The sequence below is a fragment of the Oreochromis niloticus genome, linkage group LG6, assembly GCF_001858045.2.
Source record: "Oreochromis niloticus isolate F11D_XX linkage group LG6, O_niloticus_UMD_NMBU, whole genome shotgun sequence".
NCBI lineage: Eukaryota > Metazoa > Chordata > Actinopteri > Cichliformes > Cichlidae > Oreochromis > Oreochromis niloticus.
In genome coordinates, this window is record NC_031971.2 from 30,687,385 (window position 1) to 30,708,361 (window position 20,977).

At 40.2% G+C, this 20,977-nt stretch overlaps 2 protein-coding genes and 1 long non-coding RNA gene across 3 annotated transcripts; 1 reads left to right on the forward strand and 2 right to left on the reverse strand.

Annotated features, from left to right (window-relative positions):
- Window positions 1-1,458: 1,458 nt before the first annotated feature.
- Window positions 1,459-12,021, reverse strand: LOC100710780 (transcription factor AP-4). The gene is made up of 7 exons (XM_003450004.4): window positions 11,657-12,021; window positions 9,467-9,632; window positions 9,142-9,240; window positions 7,124-7,294; window positions 6,348-6,494; window positions 6,047-6,211; window positions 1,459-4,195 (listed from the first exon to the last, which is right to left on the reverse strand). The coding sequence occupies exons 1-7, from the start codon at window positions 11,743-11,745 to the stop codon at window positions 4,040-4,042; spliced, it is 993 nt and encodes a 330-aa protein (XP_003450052.1). The 5' UTR covers window positions 11,746-12,021; the 3' UTR covers window positions 1,459-4,039.
- A 108-nt stretch (window positions 12,022-12,129) lies between these two features.
- Window positions 12,130-14,305, forward strand: LOC112847158 (uncharacterized). Its single transcript, XR_003220538.1, has 2 exons — window positions 12,130-12,215; window positions 13,387-14,305. It is a non-coding gene; the product is annotated as an uncharacterized LOC112847158 (long non-coding RNA).
- Window positions 13,972-19,039, reverse strand: mvb12a (multivesicular body subunit 12A). Its single transcript, XM_003449969.4, has 10 exons — window positions 18,889-19,039; window positions 17,744-17,833; window positions 15,887-15,970; window positions 15,700-15,799; window positions 15,489-15,618; window positions 15,234-15,374; window positions 14,966-15,078; window positions 14,815-14,873; window positions 14,651-14,701; window positions 13,972-14,563 (listed from the first exon to the last, which is right to left on the reverse strand). Exons 2-10 carry the CDS (start codon window positions 17,831-17,833, stop codon window positions 14,477-14,479), a joined length of 855 nt encoding a protein of 284 aa, XP_003450017.1. The 5' UTR covers window positions 18,889-19,039; the 3' UTR covers window positions 13,972-14,476.
- Window positions 19,040-20,977: the final 1,938 nt, after the last annotated feature.

The following is a 20,977-nucleotide window of genomic DNA, read 5'->3' on the forward strand; positions in this document are numbered from 1 at the left end:
TTTGATGAGACAAGTTTTTAAGTCATATTTATAGTGCAGCAGTAATGCCTTTCATTTGCTTCATTGCTTTAGCTCAGATTAAAAAATACTGAATGGATTACCATGAGTTTGGGAGCAAAAAGAAAGTGGTCACTTTATTAGGTACAGGCATAGAGTCACGAAGGTCCTAGAAACATTCCTCTGAGATTTTGGAAACTTTTGTTTCCGAACATCGCTCTACTGGATTGAGTTCTGGAGACTGTGGTGCTCATTTGACTGCAGTGAACTCATCATGATGCCCAAGAAACCAGTTTGACATAATTTGAGCTCTGTGACATGGTGTGTTTTTCCTGTTGGAAGCAGTCATCAGAAGACTGGTACACTGTGGTTTGAAAGGGATGGACACGGTTGCATCAATGATTTAAACAGCACTCATTTGGTATTAAGGCGTCCAAAGTGTGCCAAGAAAATATCCCCACAACATTTTACACCACCACCAGATTGAACGGTTGATAGAAGGCAAGGTGAATCCAGGGTTTAATGTTGTTTACACAGAAATCCTGACTCTGTCATCCAAGTGACATAGCAGACATTGAGACTTAGACCCGGCAACATTTTTCCAATTTTCTATTGTCCAATTTTGGTGAAGCTGTGTGAACTGTAGCCTCAGTTTTCTGTTCTTAGATGACAGGAGTGGGATCCAGTGTGGTCTTCTGCTACTGTAGCCCATCTGCTTCTAGGTTCAATGTGTTGTGTGATCAGAGATGCTCTTCTGCATACGTTGCTTCTAACAAGTGGCTTTTCAAGTTACTGCTCTTCAAAGCAGTCTGGCCATCTTCTGACATCAATGAGACATTTCTGCACAGAGAACCGATGCTCACTGGATTTTGTCCTCTTTGTCAAACTATCCTCTGTAAACCCTGCAGATGGTTGTGTGGCAAAATCTCAGAATTCTGAAATACTCAGACGAGCCCATCTGCCACTAATAACCAACCCCTAAAAGTTGTCAAAATTAATATAATTCATTTGAACTTAAACACTGAGAAAAGCCATGCAGATTCACTGACTTCCTTCAAATAGACAATAAAAGGAAAAATATATATAGACTTGCTTTTAGGTGTTGTTTTTCCTTGTTTGTATTTTAGCATAATTTATTTTAACTTTATCTTGTTTTGTCCTTAATGTCAGGCTTGCTTTTGCTTGTTTGACAAAGCTCTTGTACATCTTGGTGCTATAAAGTTATTTTAATAGAATGACTCGTGTTCAAATACTACTGTCATACTACAAATCCGTAGTGGACTGCATTTTAATCTGTCAAAACAAATCGTACACTACAATATTTTATCATTTTTACAAGTTGTTGCAGTGCACATGTGTATGTGCCACATCTTCTATCACAGCAGTAATAGTCACTCATTATCACCACCTGGTGGCCAGAAATGGTCGTATGTATGAATAAAAGCAACCAAACAGTGGGAGTGTAATAAAAAAGTACAAATTTTTATTTTTTCATCTTTACAAAGGCCTGTTTACCCAAGGTTTTTCTTTTTTTATAAACAAAATATAACAGCTTCTCATCGACCTGGACTGATGCAGAACAAAAACCAAAACTTAAAATCACAATATAAAAGGCTTGTCACTGAAAAAATGAAAAGCAAGACAAATGAAAGATTTTAAACTGCGTCACGGCAAAGAGCGTATGGGGAGAAAAAAAAACCCAAAACAACCCTTCCTGAAAGCTGATTCAGGCATTAAAGAACAGCAAGTGCTTCATATCAAATATGTCAAATTCCACCAAAAGACAGCAGTGCTGCAACACAATGTACAGAAACATCTGGGTGTAAGAGTTTCTCTGACCAACAACAGCCCAGATTAAAATCAGGCTGTTGTCATGTGTCAGAGCAACACCAAACCCTTTAACAAAGTTTCACAAACAAAATATGAAAAATACCCCACGTTTGGCATGAAAATGCTAGTCTAGCCTAACCTGATGCCTGGGAGTGACTAGTGTCCACACATCCTACACAAGACAGTGTCACTGAACGCATCAGTCATGTGTTCATGAAAAAAGAAGAAGAAAAAAAAAAAAAAAAAAAAAAAAAAGAACCCACAAGAAATAAACAAAATGTCATAACAAAAGATTACTTCAGACGAGAGAAAATGCCGATTAGTAATATGCATTCAGTTGGCAACAGAACATACAAGAGATCAAAAGACAGATACAAATCCAAAAAAGGGAATGTTTACAGCATCAAGTCAGCGTATCAAATTGAGTATGACAGGAGAGAGGCTCGTAGCAGGGGTTTCCAGTCAAATTCCCAAGAAATATGAACAAAGTAACATGAGGTGGACAGACTTGGTGCATTTTTGAGACAGACAAATGGAGGGCTTGTAGCTGAGTGTCGTGTCAATTTTACATTTTACCAAACAGTGTTTTTGAACTTTTTGTGGCAAATGTTGATGCCCAGAAAACTGACAATGACCTGATTATATGCTCAGTTTTCCCCACCTAAAGCTGCTCATCATGAATTGCCTTGATTAAGAGTTTTCCCTCCCAGTTATTTCTGCGTGTGAGCACCCTGAAAACCCATCCCTGCTCTACACTCTGAGCATGTTCAAAGTGTGTAAATGACAAATATTAAAAAAACTAAAACAAAACTGGATCTGTAGGAAATGTGATTAACGGTTACATGAAGGGTTTTGGCCTCAGCTCACTGCTCATCAGCAGAGCACCAGGGTTATTAAAAGAGCACCTTGCAAGTAGAGACTACATTCTTTGACACAAGCTCATCAAGTTTCATACATATACTGTAGGCGCGTAAACACCTATTGACGGTGCATAGAGATCTTCACCTCATGTAGAAATGACACCAACAAATGTAATGAAGATGGAATTGCATAAATACCAAAAAACGTTAGTGCATAGTCACTGAAATTAATAAACCAGGACTAAAAGAGACTTAGATAGTCTTTGGAGCAACACCAGAAGCCTGCATGCAGTGCAAGCATATGAATCATCCAAATCGCATCAGCTAAACTTCACATATTTTCATTTACAATTAAAAAAACGAAAAAAATATCTGATTCAGTCAAATTGTCTGGGAGCGATCATAAATTAACACCAGACATTAATGTTGGTTAATATTTTCGAGCGATAAACCAACATTTGATGGCGGCTGGTTCAAAACTGAAATCAGAACTTTATTTAAAAAAAATAAAAAAATCCCCTCAGGGACCCCGGTTCCCTGTAAAAACCTGATAAACCTCCAATTTGTTAAATTCAATTTAAGAAATTGTTCACCTTCCGTATTCAGTAACGCTGACATAAAGTTAACAAAAACATAACCAAAAAGACGACCAAAGTAAATTGATCAAGAGCTTATTTTAAGGGCTTATTTCGACATCAAAAGCATTTTTTCTTTCAAGTAAAATCAGACAATTTCTTTAAGTGAGTATCTTCAAATTAAACTTGTAATTAGGTGAATTTAATTCCAAATTCTGACATTTTGAAACTGCTTCAGCTGTAGTTTGAGTTTCAGAATTGAGAGCTGCTCGGTTATTGCGATCATACATTCAGCTCTCCGTTACACTGACTCCCATCAGTTTGAAGCACAAGTAATACTGCCGGTGTGCCAGTGACGATGGATTACTGCGACACGTAAACACAAAATGAAGGGCGGACTGATGCTGATAGCTTTTTTACACGAGAAGACCCTCAAGTTTCAAAATAGTCACAGACCGGCTCTGCCATTGAAAGACAGCCTCGAGAGATCCCACAGTGTCTCCTCTGCACGCTGACCATCCTATGTTTTCAATATTAAGAGATTTTACAGTACAAGACTGACACAGAGCTTAACCATTGGATTTTAGGAGTTTGGATAATGCCAAAGACGACTTTTTTTTTCTCCTTTTTTTTTTTTTGTCAAAAAGCAGTCAACCTCCTGGAGGGAATCTTACAGTGAAAAGGTATTTATGTGTGTGTGTGTGTGTGTGTGTGTGTGTGTGTGTGTGTGTGTGTGTGAGGGAGAGCAAAAGAGAGAGAGAGAGTTCATGGGATGGATCAATTCATTGAACTGTCCTCCCCCTCTGTGTCAGTGTCTGTGTCAGAGCAGGCGGTGTCCATGGCGACGTGGGCGGGGCTTACAATGACAGCTCTTCTCTGCTCCTCCTCAGCGCTGGCTCTCCTCTCCTGAGTGCGTTCGATATGCTGGATGGCCTGGAAAGGGAAGAAGGTATACTTTAAATATGAGTCAATAACCAGACTAACAATCAAAAGCAGTTTTCCATACAAAGCACACAGAAGTTTTTTCCTCTCCATTGCAGTAAAGACCCATGAAGATCAGGCTAATTAGTCTGCTTGAACATTTTGTTTTAACATGCAGAAAAGCATAGAGACCTGGGTCGTGCACTACGAATCAAGTTCAGCAAACCCAGGCTCTCTTTCTATTATCTGGCTTCACTTAACCCAACATTGGCAATCAGGCTAATGCTTGTTTTATGGTAACACGTGTTCATTTTTGTAGGTTTTTGGCTTTGGAGAGGGGTATGCAACCAACACAAATGTGGTTGCATGCAGTCCTCCAATGACGCAACAGCATGTAGCTCGACAAGCATGACAGTATGTGTATGCTGACTGGTTGGGAAGTGGGCTGGAACAAGGAATGGAGCGATGGCCAAGTTCCCTCCAAACAGGATGTCAAAAGATGATAAAATAGAGCATGTGAGGCACAGATGGTGACTGCAGCGGATACTTTTCATTGTTTTAAAACAGTCAGTTTCACTTCAGCTCTTTGTATTATCTCTGCCACAGCTGGCAAGGACCAGGAACAAGCAAAAGCAGCCCACAGACTAAGGACTGACACCACTGTAACAGCATTACTACTCTTATGGTAATGCTATTGAACCGGTACTTTAACATAACTCCTATCAGATCATATATGATTTTGTCATATCAAAATATAATGAATTAATAATAATTAAACAATACACTGTAAAGTAAGTCCATGTACACTGTATCCAATATGTAAAATTTCAAACCTCTGCACTGAACAGATGTTGAGGGCTTTTTAAGACAAGTTACTGTGCTGTGACATTAGTTTGAGTGCAGCCTCCAAATCACTGAGTGATCTGAAACTAAATTTGGGGATTTGGGATTGGGAATTGAAAGCAACGGTTCAGATGATGTTTTGACGACCTTGGACTGAATGCATAACAATCAGCTTGCTAGTAATTACGTTTGATCATTTAATCATTAAACCACTTTCATGTTTTAGATAAGATAACTGATAACTTAGACAATTGCGTGCGTGTTCCAGGGTGCTAGTCTTACATAACTTGACGGTGGCAGATGAACTATGAGCTAAAAAGGAGGAAACTTTGTCCGAATGTGATGCACTTTTGCTTAGTGTTTTCATGTTTTTGCCTTTCCAGGACAACAATCGCTGTCAGCGCGGACTCTAGTGATGTGCAACCGCGCCACTGAGCACAAAGAGCAGAGTATGCGTGTGCATGTGTGAGGCAGATATACACCACCCCTCACATCTAAGGTCAGAGACAGAGAATTCTCTTCTGGACAGGAAATAGCCAAAATGCATGACAGATTAATGTCTCAAATAGTAATGATGGTGGTCAGATAAAATGTAAAATAACAATAATGTCGGATTTTACTGACACACCAGTTTTTAATAGTTTTGCCTCAGGGTCAGTAATCCCGGGTGTTTCGGCACCCATCCCTACCACAGACCAGTTGTTTGTGACACTGCCCCCTGGTGACAGTCTTCAAACCTGTCTGTAGGACCACTGCAGAAACATCATTTGAGCCATTAGAAGGAAGTGCTATAAAACACGAGGAAAATGCTGGTTGTGGTTGCCTTTGAGTCTACCCAATTAACATCGAGCACCACACAGACGTTTTTCAGGGGCGCTGAACACACATTGAACGTGTCAGACACCCAAAACCTGCCTAGTAAGTTCTGCAGTGTGAAAATGTGATGTGAAGTAATGCAATGTCAATGCCTAATCAGCAATGATCCTCTAAAGTGGAAAAAAAAAAAAAAAAAGTTCAAACCTGCACAATGGTGTCCAGGTTCTGTCTAGAGGTGGACACCGTGCTGGTGTGGGCTGACGGGCTCATGGTGACCACTGTGACATGATGGTGGGGGTGCTGGGTTAGTGTTGGAGCTGGGACTATCACCGTGGGATGGTGGGTGGGGGCAGGGGGAGAAGCCAACACCTAGAGGAACACACAAAATATTCATAAAACAGACATCAAAGTGAGTTTTCCATCACATACAAACATCTTCTACCTCTTCCAGTTCAGAAACAGTAGCACAGGTACACATTATGTTTTGAGCATGTCTGTTTCTAACCTGTGGACTGTGTGTTTGTCTGTCCACAGCGTGGATCTGGTGTAGCCGTAGCAGCGTCTGGCTCTGGATGAGTGCATGCTCCTCTTCCACCTGCTGGGTGATCACCTTCAGACGCTCTGGGTGCAGCTGAGTGTCCAGAGAGCGCACCTACACAATGCACACAATTACATCAACCAAAGATAGACCCCCAATTTCAAGAGCAACAAAATATATCCAAGCATTCTTATCAAATAAATACTCTAATGGGGAACCTTGTTTTAACACTGTAATATCAACACACTGTTTCCACTGGAAACATAATGACTGTCTGGGAAGGGAAGAAAAAAAAAAAAAGTGTCCAAGACACATAACTGCCATGCATTCCTCTGATGTTTACCTTCCACTTAAACAACTTATTAAGGTCTTGTTTGTATTCTCCACCTGTCCCATTTCTTTTGTCTCAACCTGCTCTTCAGGTCGATCCAGGATGTGAGCTTATGAGGAACCGGCTCAAGTACTGTCAGCCCCACAAGCTGAGTATTTTAGTATTTGATATCATGGCCAGTAGTTGAGACTATTTTGTAGCCTAAAGGTGTAAACTAACTTATTTATATAACCTGGGTAACCTTGTACCTTTTCTTTTGAATCAAACGTTCTCTCTTATTTGTAATGACAGCAAGAAACTGAAATGTGTTTTAAATATTTAGCGTAACACGGAAGGAAAAGGATATTTCTCTTCCAACCCCCTGCTTTAACCTGCCCCTTGGGGATAAACAGTCTTTCTGATTTAACCTCACCTGATCCTCCAGCTGCATGCGAGCCGAGCGCTCCTTATCCAATTGCTGCCGCAGCTCTAACATCTCCCTCCTCAGCTCTTCAACCTTCTCCTCCTCCATCATGTCTGGAGACCCAATCCCTTCATCCTTCTCCTCTGCTCGCCTCCTTTTAGGCGATGAGCCACTTAACTCCTGTAATGACATGGAAACCACATTCGGTTAAATGTGAAACAACATGATTGGTGTAATTTTCTTCTCCATTTAAAACAACACATGGTGCCTATGCTGACCTGAACAAACAGGCAGTGTGCCAGGTGAACCAACGGGAAGGTAAAAAATGACTCCAGTAAACTTACATTTAAATGCGCAAAGAACAAATTCAAGCTATGTACCGAGTTTAGCTTCATGCATTACACTTGTTGCCAAACATGAAGTTATACGTTTGTCATTACAGACAAATTTTAAGGTGAAAGACTTAACAACTGACTAGAGGTAAGACTCACAGATATTGCTGTAATTTGCTGCTCATAATAAATGAAGTGATTCTGAAACACTCAAAAAGCTGAATTTCTGTGTTGTCAGTGGGCATCTGTATTTTTAAAATGAAATGTTTTGTTTTTATTTGTCAGCTCTTGGTTTAGCTTCCTCTCACTGAGCATTTTCAAGCAGGTTAACTTTTTTTTCCTGCTTTATTTGCCAATCTTCACTTTAGGAGTCATCAAATAGTGACTCGAGTAACTGAAATTGGTGGAAGGACTCAATTATGACTGCCTCCCATCTCTATATCCAATACATTTCCTAATACTAACTGATCTTCATAAAGATTCAGCAAGGCTATACATTTTTTAACATCTTAATACTGGTAAATGTAAATCTCTCTCTCGCTCTCAAGCGGACAAGTTGTAACCAAACTGTCTGCTTACACCACCGTCTAATACCTTTGAAGAAAATGACCAGTCTGTGTTGCACAATCAGTGATGGTCAAAGTGATTGTCAACAGCTCTCCAGTCAAAGCAACTTTTAGCTCATTTCCCCTTTGATGCATTAACTTATCAGAATGATGAGGACCTGATTCTGCCTCAGTATAGTTTAATGCTGAAACTCTACACAGTCATGTTTGCAACAGACGTGACTGGATGTGCACGGGCACCTACAACCAACTGTGTGTGCGTCACCTCCACTGATCCATCAAACAAAGGGAGGAGATTTCCAACCACTGGGGTAATCTTTAAATTACAACATTATGTGACTGCACTTGCAGAGACACTCATTTTTCTTTTCCCCTTAACTTTTTTCCACCTGCTGTTTTTGTCGGTGAAAAATTTGGCTGTGTGTGGAGGGTACAATCAAATATTGAGCTAAATATCGAGATTTAACATAGTTTAGCTGTCAGCCTACTTCCGTTAACAAGTTAAAGCAAAGCTAAAACATTCATATGCTGTATGTCAATATTGTAAAGATTCCCAGTGTGTCCCTTTGAGCCTTTTTTGTTGCATTTGGGCCATTTGTGTGTGTGTACATACATACACACACACACACACACACACACACACACACACACACACGTATTCACTACTTACAAAAATACGGCAACCACCAGTGCTACCCCTCAGCCTCTTAGTAATTACACCTATGCTATCATTTTCAAAATACTACATTTCCTTGTTCTCAAGTTATGGCATTCACCAGACTTATGTGTCCATGCTGCCCGGCAGGAAGACAATTACACATCAGCCTTTTACGTCTGAGGGTTAAAAACGGTATCTGCTCTGGTGATCACACAATTTTACCATTGTTGAATAAACAAGTATTATTTTAAATCAGGCCAATATGGATTTATGGTTTTTAAACAATGTATACTACATTCAAGTCTCCTCCTGGGGAGGAACCTGAGCTGAAGACGAAACTATAAGGATTAATGTGTTGGCCCTAAAACATGTACAACAGATCAGTATCTCATCTATGTGACGCTGACATTAATTCAACCCGATTTCAGACTTAAGAACGTTTTATGGTAAAAAACGGAGACATGCTGTTACCTGGATGAAGCGCTTGAGCTGATTGTTCTGTGCCAGAAGCTGCGTCTTTTCCTGCTCCAAGGTGAAGATATAGTCTGCTGTCTGCTGCAGGATGGCCGCCTGGAAGGGAGAAAAACAAAACCAAAAGCTGAACTCTAGAGCAGAGCCTGGACATGTGACATTCGTGCAAGTCCAAAAACAGGCACAAATTAACTTTATTCCCTGCTTTGCGCATTTGTGCTGAGTCACTTTGTATTCCTCCTGCGCCAGCATTTGGTTCATTGAATAACACTGTGTGCGCGCACATGTGTGTGTGTGTCTGTCAATGTGTGCACGTTTGAGACACCTTGCTGAGTTTCTCCCCGTCGGTGTGCGGCAGGAGTGTTTTCAGGGACTGGAATCCTGCGTTGATGCTCTGCATACGCCGGCGCTCGTTGCTATTAGCGATTTCCCTGCGAATTCGCCTCTCTTGGTCCTGAGCAGTCTCTGGACTGAGGGGGATGTTGGCCAGGCTGAAGGAGAGAGGTCAAAGGAAGAAGATGATCATGACTGTGTCCTGAAGTCACAGAGAAAGCGTAAGTTCCCCTCTCAAACACAATCAAGTTTATGATTAGATCTGAGCAAATCTGTATTCTGGGTTAAAATGACACAATGGGACAATAAAGTCTGTAACTAGCTGCAATCTGAAACCTTTTACCTGGAACTTTGCAGGGCATTTACTAACTGCACGGCAGTCTTTGAGTTTCCCTGAGATGAACTTGTTGCCCCTTAAAGCACTTGTAGAGCATGAGTATGAATATCATGGCAACAAAACCTTGTGACATATTTGTTCAGAGGGAAAAATAAGTGAACAATTTAAGTCAAAGACTGCTGCAGCAAACCTGACGAACCAGATTTGTGATGTTTTACTAGGCCTAAAGGTGAGACAGAACACACGGCTCACATAGTTGTAAACATGTCTGTCCAACAAAACATGAAAGAGTAGGCAGACATGTGCCAATCAAATTGTAAAGCTTGCAACTTAACAGCATTTAAGTGTGATATTAACATATCATCAGTAAACTTTCTCTATTACTTAGATTAATACATAATTTAAACACTGTATTAGATCCTGAGGTTCTAGTTATAGAGTGAAATATGCAAATTATGGATCATTTACTTTCGCTTTTATAAATTTAGACACCAGGAAGACATCTTTGGGAAGGAAAAAAATCCTAAAACGTTAATTTGTAGATAAAAACTGTCTTTATGCCTGCCATTTCTTTCCTTGGTGTTAAATATATAGTAGGAAAAACTATTCGCGGAAATTCTGTGCCATATCTATAGCAATGTTTAAGCACACAAAGGCTTTTCTTTGGCTACAAAAAAGTGAACGATTAATTAAAGAATAAAAGATTAACAACCAAAACTATCAATATCAAAGCCAAAAAAATTTATCTAAACAAAAACAATTATCTGTCAAATCATGTAATTTGATGGATAGCATGCGTTTCATAGAGATTTGTTTCTACACATTCAGCCTCATATTAACGTTTGACACAAATCATAGCGGTGTTTACGTCGGCTCAGGAAGAAACACCGCATTTCTCCCACAGAATTGAACGCACCGGGGTTTGTAGCTCAGACATAAAACCAGCTGTTGTCTGGTGACGCTGCCGGGAGCTGCGGGCCTTCGGCACGGCCGCCGGGGGCGCGTCTGCACGGTAGCAGTCGTGAAACGTGACTCCACTTCGCCAGAAGCCGCAGGCCCCCCTGGCGTCATAGAGAACAATGCTTTCCCCATTTAGCATGGAGCTAGAACTTAAGTTATCGATCCACCATTAACCGATAAACACTTCTAACTGTCGCACCACACAACAAACGATGTATTTCAGCTAAGCGACTCAGGAAATACGAGTTATGAGACGCCTGTGTGTATTTCACACGGCTGGAAGGAGTGCGCAGTGAGAGCTAACTAGTTAGCCACGCTAAGCTAATTTTAGCACAAGACGCAACGACGACTGCGCCGCGAATCAGTATTTAAACACACATTTTTACCCCCGAAACACGATTTTACACCACATACTTAATCATAGCTACACATAGATGAGACACACGAGCGATTTAGTTAATATGGCCAGTTTTTTGGGGCAACGGTGACGTTACAAACGTGATTTGTTGTGTAGCAGCAAAGCGGCGGGTTAACTACCACGTGCTCTGGACGGCAATGTATCGATTTCACCTCACTGATTTACATATTCCTGAGCCAGGCGGTTACAAACATGCTTTATAATAAGTTATTACAAACAATTCAGCCAGCATATTTAAAAACAAGGGGGTAAAATGTTACATATACCCTCGTCTCTAACAACATCAACTGGCACAAGCACTGGCAGCTAATTTCCACAACCACGCTCCTGCTGCCAAGACATGGCAGCGAAGCTAACAGCATGCTACATGAAGGCAGACTGCAGCGCACACACATACACGCGTTACACGAAAGGTTATTTATTCACGCAGTCCGGTAACAACACGGATGGTTAGGATTTTTGCGCACCTGCAGAGACCTCCAATAACATCCTTCTCCGATTTCTTGAACTGTTGTAAGGACTGTATCTTCTCTGTCGGCATCATGAAATATTCCATGCTTTCAAAGCCACCTTCAGTCCGTGTTTGCTGTTTTCTTCTCCCTCCCCTGCGCTCCTTGTTAAAATAAATAGATGTTCGGTTGTTTTTCGTTCTCCCTCGCAGAATTTCCACTGTACTCGCTAGTAGCTTACATCTAAAAAGCCGCTTTCAATTCGGTTTGACTGAAGAAAAACGTTAGAAAAATAACAATTCAAGCTGTGTTGCTTTCCCCAGCTGATGGGGCTACCTCCAGTGTGTGTGTGTGGCTTCTTGCCTCCGCCTACTACGAGTGTGTGTGTGTGCAGCTGATCTATGTGAGGCGGGAAACAGCTGGTTGGAATCAGAGCTCGTTTTCCGGAAAGCAGAACAAACAGACCAGCAAGAATCTGACGGCAGGCAGTGCTGCAAATCTACGAGCAGTGAGCAAAATACCGACTATATAATTTGAACTACGCCAAACTATAACCCGGGAATCAGCAGGGTTAAAGGTAAATTTAAACTGCAGCGGTTCGCGTCTTGTTTTTCCAAGTGCAGCGACTGACTGTCCAGTGTTGGTACTAATAGCCGTATCACATAAAAATCAAATACTGACATCTTGATTGTGATAAAAGTGTAAATAAATGACATTACCAAGCTTATGGACAAACCGTCCTACAGTTCATTTAATTTTTGTCATTGTAAGTTAACAAAGGACCAACATGAAAATGTGTTGGACAAAAAAAGTCATTGCCACAAGTGTTTAAAATCAAGCACCTTCTGTACAGTCTGCCTTTACAAATATTTGTGAAACAATGTGTGTTTCTAGAGCACTCGGTGCATTCAAGTTTACTACAGTAACTGTTGTAACAAGCGAGTGTGTCAAATTTCTTCCGTCCTAGATATTCCACAGTGAGCTGTATATGGTATTAATGCAAAGTGGAAGTGTTGAGGAACCACAGCAACTCAGCCATGAAGTGGTAGACCACGTTACTTTAAAGAACAGAGTCACTGATTGTTGGGTTGCATAGTGCATTAAAATTGCCAACAGTCTGCTGTCTTAATAATGCCAAACTTTCAAACTGCCTCTGGCATTAACTTCAGCACAAAAACTGTATGCCAGGAACTTTGTGGCATGACTGAGCAGCTCGTATGTGCATATATATATATATATATATTATATATATATATATATATATATATGTATTTCCCTTTGCATCTGTTTTTAAAAAATTATTTAAAATTGCTCCAAATGTATTTTTTAATTTGTCACCTTACATATGAATACAAAGGACACAATGTGAAAAGTAAAAGGAAACATTACAGCTGAATAAAATTCTTATATGCAGACTGATAATGATTTATTACAGAAGGAAGCTCCTCAGCATAAAAAACTCCGGTTTAGGACAGCAGGTGGCAGTATTAAGCTGGAAAGTCACCCAACCAGAAAATCTGGTTCTTTGTTTTCTTTACATGAAAAGTGGAAAATAACCATTCATCCATTCTCTTCAGCTGGCGCCTATCACAGCTGTTATAGGGCAAGAGGCGGACTGGACGGGCTGCCAGTCTATCGCAGGGCTAACACACAGAGAAAGACAACCATCCACACTCACACCTAAGGGAAATTTATCATCATCAATTAACCTAACGCCACTAATTATGTCTTTGGATTGTGGGAGGAAGCCAGAGTACCTGGAGGGAACCCAGACAAACACGGGGAGAACCAGCAAACGCCACACAGAAAGGCACTGGTCAGATGGTGGAGTCATACTCAGGACATTCTTGCTGTGAGGTAACAGTGCTAACCACCACACCACTGTCAACATAATAAATTCCTAATAGCTTCATTGCTGCTGTAATGAAACCATAGTATGTCATCTAAAACAGCATGTTATCAGCAGGCCTTTTCACAAGTCTTGAAGCTTAACCAGTCACATGTGCCTCTGGACAGTTTTATTAAGTTATAATATTTAAACCAACACACATGCTTTTTGTTCTCAGGTTTTTATTTTCCCCATGTAGCACATGTTAAAGAGATAGTAAAACAACATTATACACTGATGAAATATTTGGTCTTAAAAACAAACAAAAACAGTGACCTTTTTACCACAAATCTTTAAGTAACTAATATACAGAGAAAGTGTTTCAAAAATGACCCAATTTACTATATTCACCTTTAAATAACATATTTATATTTATGTACACATTTTTTTGAAATAATAAAAAAATGATAGTATTCTTCATATAAGAAATGCACCATGGTCTATATTGAGATATATTAGTGTATCTAATGAGTCATCATTTGTAGGAAAATGTATTCACTAAGGCCACTTAGTACAATTCTTCAAAAATATCTAACGGTAAACTTTATTGGACACCACACAACAGAGCAAACGAAGGTGCACCTTTGTATGTCAGCACAGAAGTTTTCTAAATTTGGAAATAAATCATGTAAAAGAAAAGAATGAACTTAAGCCATATGTTCACAACATGGTTAGCCAGAAAGGAGCCGTTATGCTGTTAAAGGTGCTCACATTTAGGACCTTGCTAAAACAGCCCTTCTCTTTGGCAGATAGAAACTTTAAACGCTTGAAAATGGAAATCTGGATCAAGACTTAAATAGGGCTATCCAGAGTTGACCTTTTAAAGCCTGATAATATAAACCTAATTGGAGGGATGATTATCCTTTACTTATAGCATGATTGGCAAATGCCCTCTGGAGAGAACAGAATAACAGAACATTTTATTTTGTAACTTTGACAAAGTGCAAGCATCACTGAGTTGACGGGATCCCTGCCATCTGTACTGATGGTCTGATCCTTTTGGCAGCATTTTCCTCCACGGCAAAAGTGTAGTTATACTGGGGGGAAAAAATTATAAGAAAAAAAACAATGTGGCAATATTCTCAATTTATAAACCCAATAAAAAGTATCAGATGAGAACTTACCTCATTTTCAATGTCTTGGAGAGACTTTATGGAAATATTCAAATCTGAGTTCTAAGACAAAAATAGTCAAAGATAATTGTATAAGAGAATTGGGATGACAAAGGAAAGTCAGTGGTATTTGGCATTGGAATCCATCCCTTGAATACTGAAAACTTGAAACATACCGTCTCATTTGCCTGGGTTTCAAATTTTGGGTGGAGGCTGAAAGGAACTCCATCTAGAGCTGCAGAGAATAAGAGTAAGCCTAGGTGAGTGGGTCTCTGTGATGAGAAGCGTAAATAAGAATCCCTTTGTGTGACGGGAGACCCAGGGTACCTGTAATTCCATGGATGCTTCCATCAGCAGGTTTGTCTAACTCATCCTTTGTTTGAAGAGTGTGGCGTCTGTTACTAAGTCTGCTGGGTGGCAATTGAGGAGGAGGGGGGTTGCTGCAGAAATAAATAAGATGTCGACCACAAGATAATACATTTTGCTGTAATAATGTCACATCGCTAAAATTTGTAACTATATAGACTTCTAATAAGGGACATATGTGACATTTTGATAATAACGTCTCCATTTTAAATATACATATGCATTGTACCTAGGTCTGAGGGGTAGAGGAGGAGACGGCTGCTCTAAGGAAAGTTGGCGGATGTCCAGGCTGACACTGCGGGGCTTGGCTTGAGGCGTGGGTTTAGAAAAGTAACCTTTTCTGTACCACAGCACATAGCCGTGGATGTCTCTGAAGAAAAAGTGCATGTAATGGCAAATTATATGCAACATAATATTCATAAAAGTTCATGAAAATGCTTTGATAAAACAGGCCAAAGACAAAAGTCCATGTATCTGAATGTACCCCAGAAATGTGTAATGCTGCAACATCATTTTGCTTTTGGCTGTCAGCTTGATATCCAACACAGCTGTTTCCACACTGCCCACTGGGACGATGCGTACGCACACACGTTTTTTCTTGGAAACTGTGGCCTCTGGACAAACAATCACACGGTAGGTCAGAAGTGAATGAATATGATGCATTCTGCTAAATAAGTATAAATGTGTGTGCTCACTTGGTTCAAGATGTTCGGCTATAAAGCAGTAACCATGAGGAAGTGAGTCCTTATCAGAAAGAATCCGGATGTCAGACACTACCATACCACCTGCTGAGTCCTGCATTTATGGAAAATTTAGAAAAATAAATGATGTATTGTGGTAATATAAAGGTAATACATGTATAAGTTGGCATTTTCTGTTCACCTTGCTATAACAGAGGTAATATCCAGACTTCATCCCAAAGGTGCGTGTAAAATTTGCTGATGCTCCGTCTTCTGTGAGGCTGATCTGTAGAAAAAGGGGAGATACAGAGAGACAGCTGTGGGATCACAAACACATTTGATTTATTTCAAAATAAGCAAGTACCATGAAAATTTGAGTCAGCTTGAGTCAGTCAGTTTAAAAGTTGGGATTTTGGATTCAACAGAAAAGAATCATTGCACATTTGTTTAACTGCTCTCCTTCAGAGTCGCGTTTGGGATCAAAATACTGGCCATCAGCACAGATATGTTTGAACCTTAGACGGAATATAAAATATGGAAATTGGCACTATGACATCACCCACTTGTTTGTGGACTTATTTTTATGGCTACTGCCATGTTTTTTTTTAAGCCAATAGTGGCCAAAGTTTGATAAAATGGTGGCGTGCATAGGGAAGTTATGAACAGGCTGTTTTAATATACAATGGTTCCTCGCTATAACGCGGTCCACCTTTCGCGGCCTTAAACATATATAATAACTGTAAAAAATAAAATTGTCTACTTCGCGGATTTCACTTATCGTGGGTAATTTTAAGAACACAACTCCCGCAATAAACGAGGGACCACTGTATATATATTAAGTTGCTTAAGCTTACTTTCTGAAAATCCCGCTTCCCAGGCTATTACTTACTATACTTACTATAAAGTTAATTTATCAAGGAAAAAAATACAAGTATTCTTCTACTCAAGGAGCACAAAGAGCCCTCTTGTTGTAGAGGTTGCTGGCTATCATTGGGTCAAAATGGTCTGGTAAATGTACTGGGTCCTATATAGTGCTTTTCTACTCAAAGCGCTTTATACAACTCGCCTCATTCACCCATTCATACAGACACTTATTTCTATGCTTTTCCTATGCAAGTGCTTTCTATCTAACATTCATACTCTGAAGGATGCATCGGAGAGCAACTTGGAATTAGTATCTTGCCCAAGGATATTTGGCATGCAGACTGAAGCAGATGAGGATCAAACTACCAAACTTCCGATTAGTTGGTGGGCTGCTCTGTCTCCTAAACTAGAGCCACCCCAAATAGGATGTGTCACCAAAAAACTTGTGGTTGTCACAGTCACTTGTAATTTATAATTAACACGTTGACTTGTTTTGTTGCAGCGACCAGCGACCGTGTGGTTACCCAGAAGTTGAGTGTGCAACACCTTTGCACAGGTCACCTGGTGGAGGCAACCTGTCTCAGTACAATTGTGATCTGACTGGGACTAAATGCAATCAGACAGATTAGCGAAGGTTTGGAAGTAACTCCCATCTAATTTGTAACAATCAATCTGAGTCAAGTCTGTGCAACTCAGCGCAACTGCAATGTGTCTCTTTAGAACACATTGCAGTTGTGTGGCTTGTATTTTGGTTATATTCCTATAGAAAAACAAGGGCAGTGATCATCTACAGCAACCACATCACTATTTCAGGAGGAATTTCTGTTTAAAATCAAAAAGATTCTGGCTGGACTCTAAACTTAAGTAGTTCAAGTGAATTTTTGTGTATATTGACAGCAACAGATTTGTAATCCTAGCCGATTCACGCATTTTGAATGCAATCAACGGATTGCATGTATTGCTGGGGCTTATCAATCGATTTCACACCAACTGCTAGCAATTTCCAGCAACTACTTGCACCCAATAAGGGAACAAATTTTTCCCAAGAGACTGGAGGTCACCAAGCATTTGCTAACTAGTCTCTAGGTGATTGTGACCCTACAACAAGGACAAGAGATTTTATTGTAATTCTCCTGCAAACTTTGTGGTTGGAGTTGGAAAAAATGAAATATCTATAATTTAGCTCTGTTCTTACAAGGGTGAAATCTTTGGGGCAAGTGCCAGAGTTGGAGGCCCAGGCCACAGCGGTCACTGGCCGGACATTCCCACGTTCCATCAAAGACATCTGAGGAAGACACAAACAAAAGTTTATATAAATATGGAAGGTAAACAAGGTACAAAATGGTTTAATGGTTGGTCTTCACATAAATTATGTATCCAACATTTTATTTATGTATATAAATAAAATGTTGACAGTCTTCTTATTGCCCAAGGATGTTTTTGGATTGTCATTCTAATACAAACTTTCTCAAAGCTTATCTGTTGTTTCAATTTCAATGTGTGCACAATAACATGTTCCCCCTGAGACTGAGGCATTGTCACACCCAAATCGTTTAGTTCATGTGACTCCTAAATGGTAACTCAATTAGGTCAAAATTACCTTTAGAACAGAACAATACTATTCAGGCAGTCGTCTATATATATTAGGGTAGAGAATGTTCATCTTAAACAGCAGCAGACGTATTTAATCCACTTGCATCACTTTTAATATAGATTTCAATGTCTTTGTTTTTTTTAAGCATTTACTCAACTTTTGGCTACATGACACCCATAAACATAAATACATTTCTACTGGTAAAGACTTTTTACTGCGTGGTAAATTGTTCAAACAAGCACATTTGACTAAACAAAACCGAATAGCACATTGGAATAACAACAAAGTCACAATGTAACAGAAAGACAAACAAGCATATAAAACTCCGATTTTAAATGAAGATGAAAAAAAATCTCAGCAATTCATGATTTCACCAGTGATTTTTTTTGTAATAACTTCTATTTACTTGATCAAACTTCCTGACAGTGCTTGGTATTGTTATAACTTGAGCTCTAGGTGGGGAAATCACCCTGCCAGATGCAGGTACCTTAAAACAACTGCTAAACTTCACTATCCACATTTTTAAACACACGTCTGCCTTTCATAACATACGTTTATTGTTACATTTATTAACAACAACACCTGGTGAAATTATTAAATTAAAGACAAGTACCGTGTAACATCCCTGTCAAGACTAGCTTATGTGGCAATAGCGATTGTTCACTTCACCGCTTCTTTGTTAAATAAGCTAAATATTCACCGCTTCGTGAGCTCATTCGTGTAATTATAAAAAAATACACACTTACTCTGTATATGTGTTTACTTTTGGCTCTCCGAGGTGGTGTTCTTTTCCGAGGTGAAAGAAAAACTTTTTAGTATCAACGGAAATTTTCCTGGACGTCCTCGTAGGAGCAGGAAGTACTCTGACTCCGTCCCGACTCCAACTCCCATCATCCTCCGAGGCATGACGTCAGCTTTATAAATCAAACTCATTTCTGAACGCTAGATGGCAGCAGTTGCGTGAGAATACGGCTCAAATTTTCACAGCTTCCATTGAACTTGCTGCTTTAAAAAAGTGTTAGAATTAACGATAGAAGAAACACTTTGCCTCATTTAATCTCTCTGCATAACAGAACATAGATATTTATTTTTTGTCCTACAATCCACTATCTCTGCACAAGCAAGAATTAATAAATCAATGAATGAAGGAAAGCACCGCATGCTCTGGGTGACATTTTCCTACACACACAGTGTTCAGAATACTTCGTAAAGTTGCACTATTTTATCCTTTCTTATTTGTTGTAAATGAAATTATTCAACAATTTAAAGAAAGGAAAACACATGTTTGCCCTTTTTGCAAGCTTTTAGTAGCGGGTGAGAAGCTAAAACTGTAAATAATTATATAATGAAACTACCAGACAGTCCTCGTAATCCTAATGTGTGTGTTTGTGTGTCGGTTTGTGTATGTGTATGAAAACCAGAAAAAAGACCCTTGATTGCAAGCATCAACCAGAGGGGCTTAGGTCCCTGTTGGCATGGCAACATGCAGAATGGATGGCAGTATGCGTGTGTGTTTGTGTGCGTGCATGCAAGTGCGGGGGTGGGTCGAGCAGGTGGACTGTGGACGAGGAAGGAAGTCAGCTTATCCAGGGCACTTAGCTTTATTGGTTGATTGGCCAGTTAATTAGTAGGTAATTAATGAGAAGGAGCCAGCTGTAATCTGCTGAGAGTAAAACAAGGGGCAGATGAGGTAAACTGCATCTGTGTGTGTGTGTGTGTGTCCCATTGACACATTTGCATATCTGCTTGCAGGGGGTGCATGCAGTCGCCTGCGTGAGAGTTCATAAATAAATATGAAAATGATGGACTGAGTATGAGCGTCACTCTTTCGCTTACTGTCGAGCGATTCACCCATCTTTTCAACAGCTCAGCCTGAAATGCATGAAGTCTCTGTCACATTTATTTCAGTGTTAAACACACACTCACACCAAAACACTGGAAGGTGTGTGAGAGCCCACTGTGGCCCCTGATGTAAAGGAGTAATGTTGTAGACAATATATATATATTAAAGACAAAGACGTGCGGTTTCAATAATACATAATACATCTCCGTTTTGAGATGTTGTGAGAATACAACAATAATTTAGTGTTAGTGCCACCTGTGTTACAGTAAAACTATGATCCCACAATAAAAACCCTACAGAACCAGCTGATACTAGCCATGGGGGTATCATCGTCTCAAGCACCACCAGCCAACATGGTCTCCACAGCGAAATGATGACTTCTTCGCGGTTTCAAATCAAAGAGCAGCACTCCCCGGAGCCCGCCGACATACTTACTGATGCAGAGCTGCGTAAAGGCAGCCACAGAGAACAAGCACAAGTCCGGAAGATGGTCAGTGTCGAGTTCAAATTAAAACTTGGAAGACTTGAAGTTTTGCAGGACTAACTTCTTGTACACCCCCCTTCTGTGTGGGTTTACTGCATTTACACTTCAATGTAAATGAGTTTAATACTACTACTACTACTAATGTATACTTTATTGATCCCTGTGGGGAAATTACTCTCTCTGCATTTGACCCATTCACAGTGAAGCAGTGGGCAGCCACTAAGCAGGGGCACTGGGGAGCAGTGTGTAGGGATGGTACCTTGCTCAGGGGTACGTCGGGGTAGCTGTTCAGTGGATTCGAACCTTCCGATCGTGGGGCCACCACTGTACCCTACTGAGCTATCCCTGCCCCCTTTTGCTTAGTGTTGGGTTTATCTAGGCACAAACCCCGCTGGAACACGAGACACTCAATAACTGCACGACAAAACAAGGCAAGACAGAGCTCTTTGTCTTTGTGGCTCGCGAGGGAAGTCAGCCCAGGCCTTCACCTGTCCTTAGCCAACTTCGA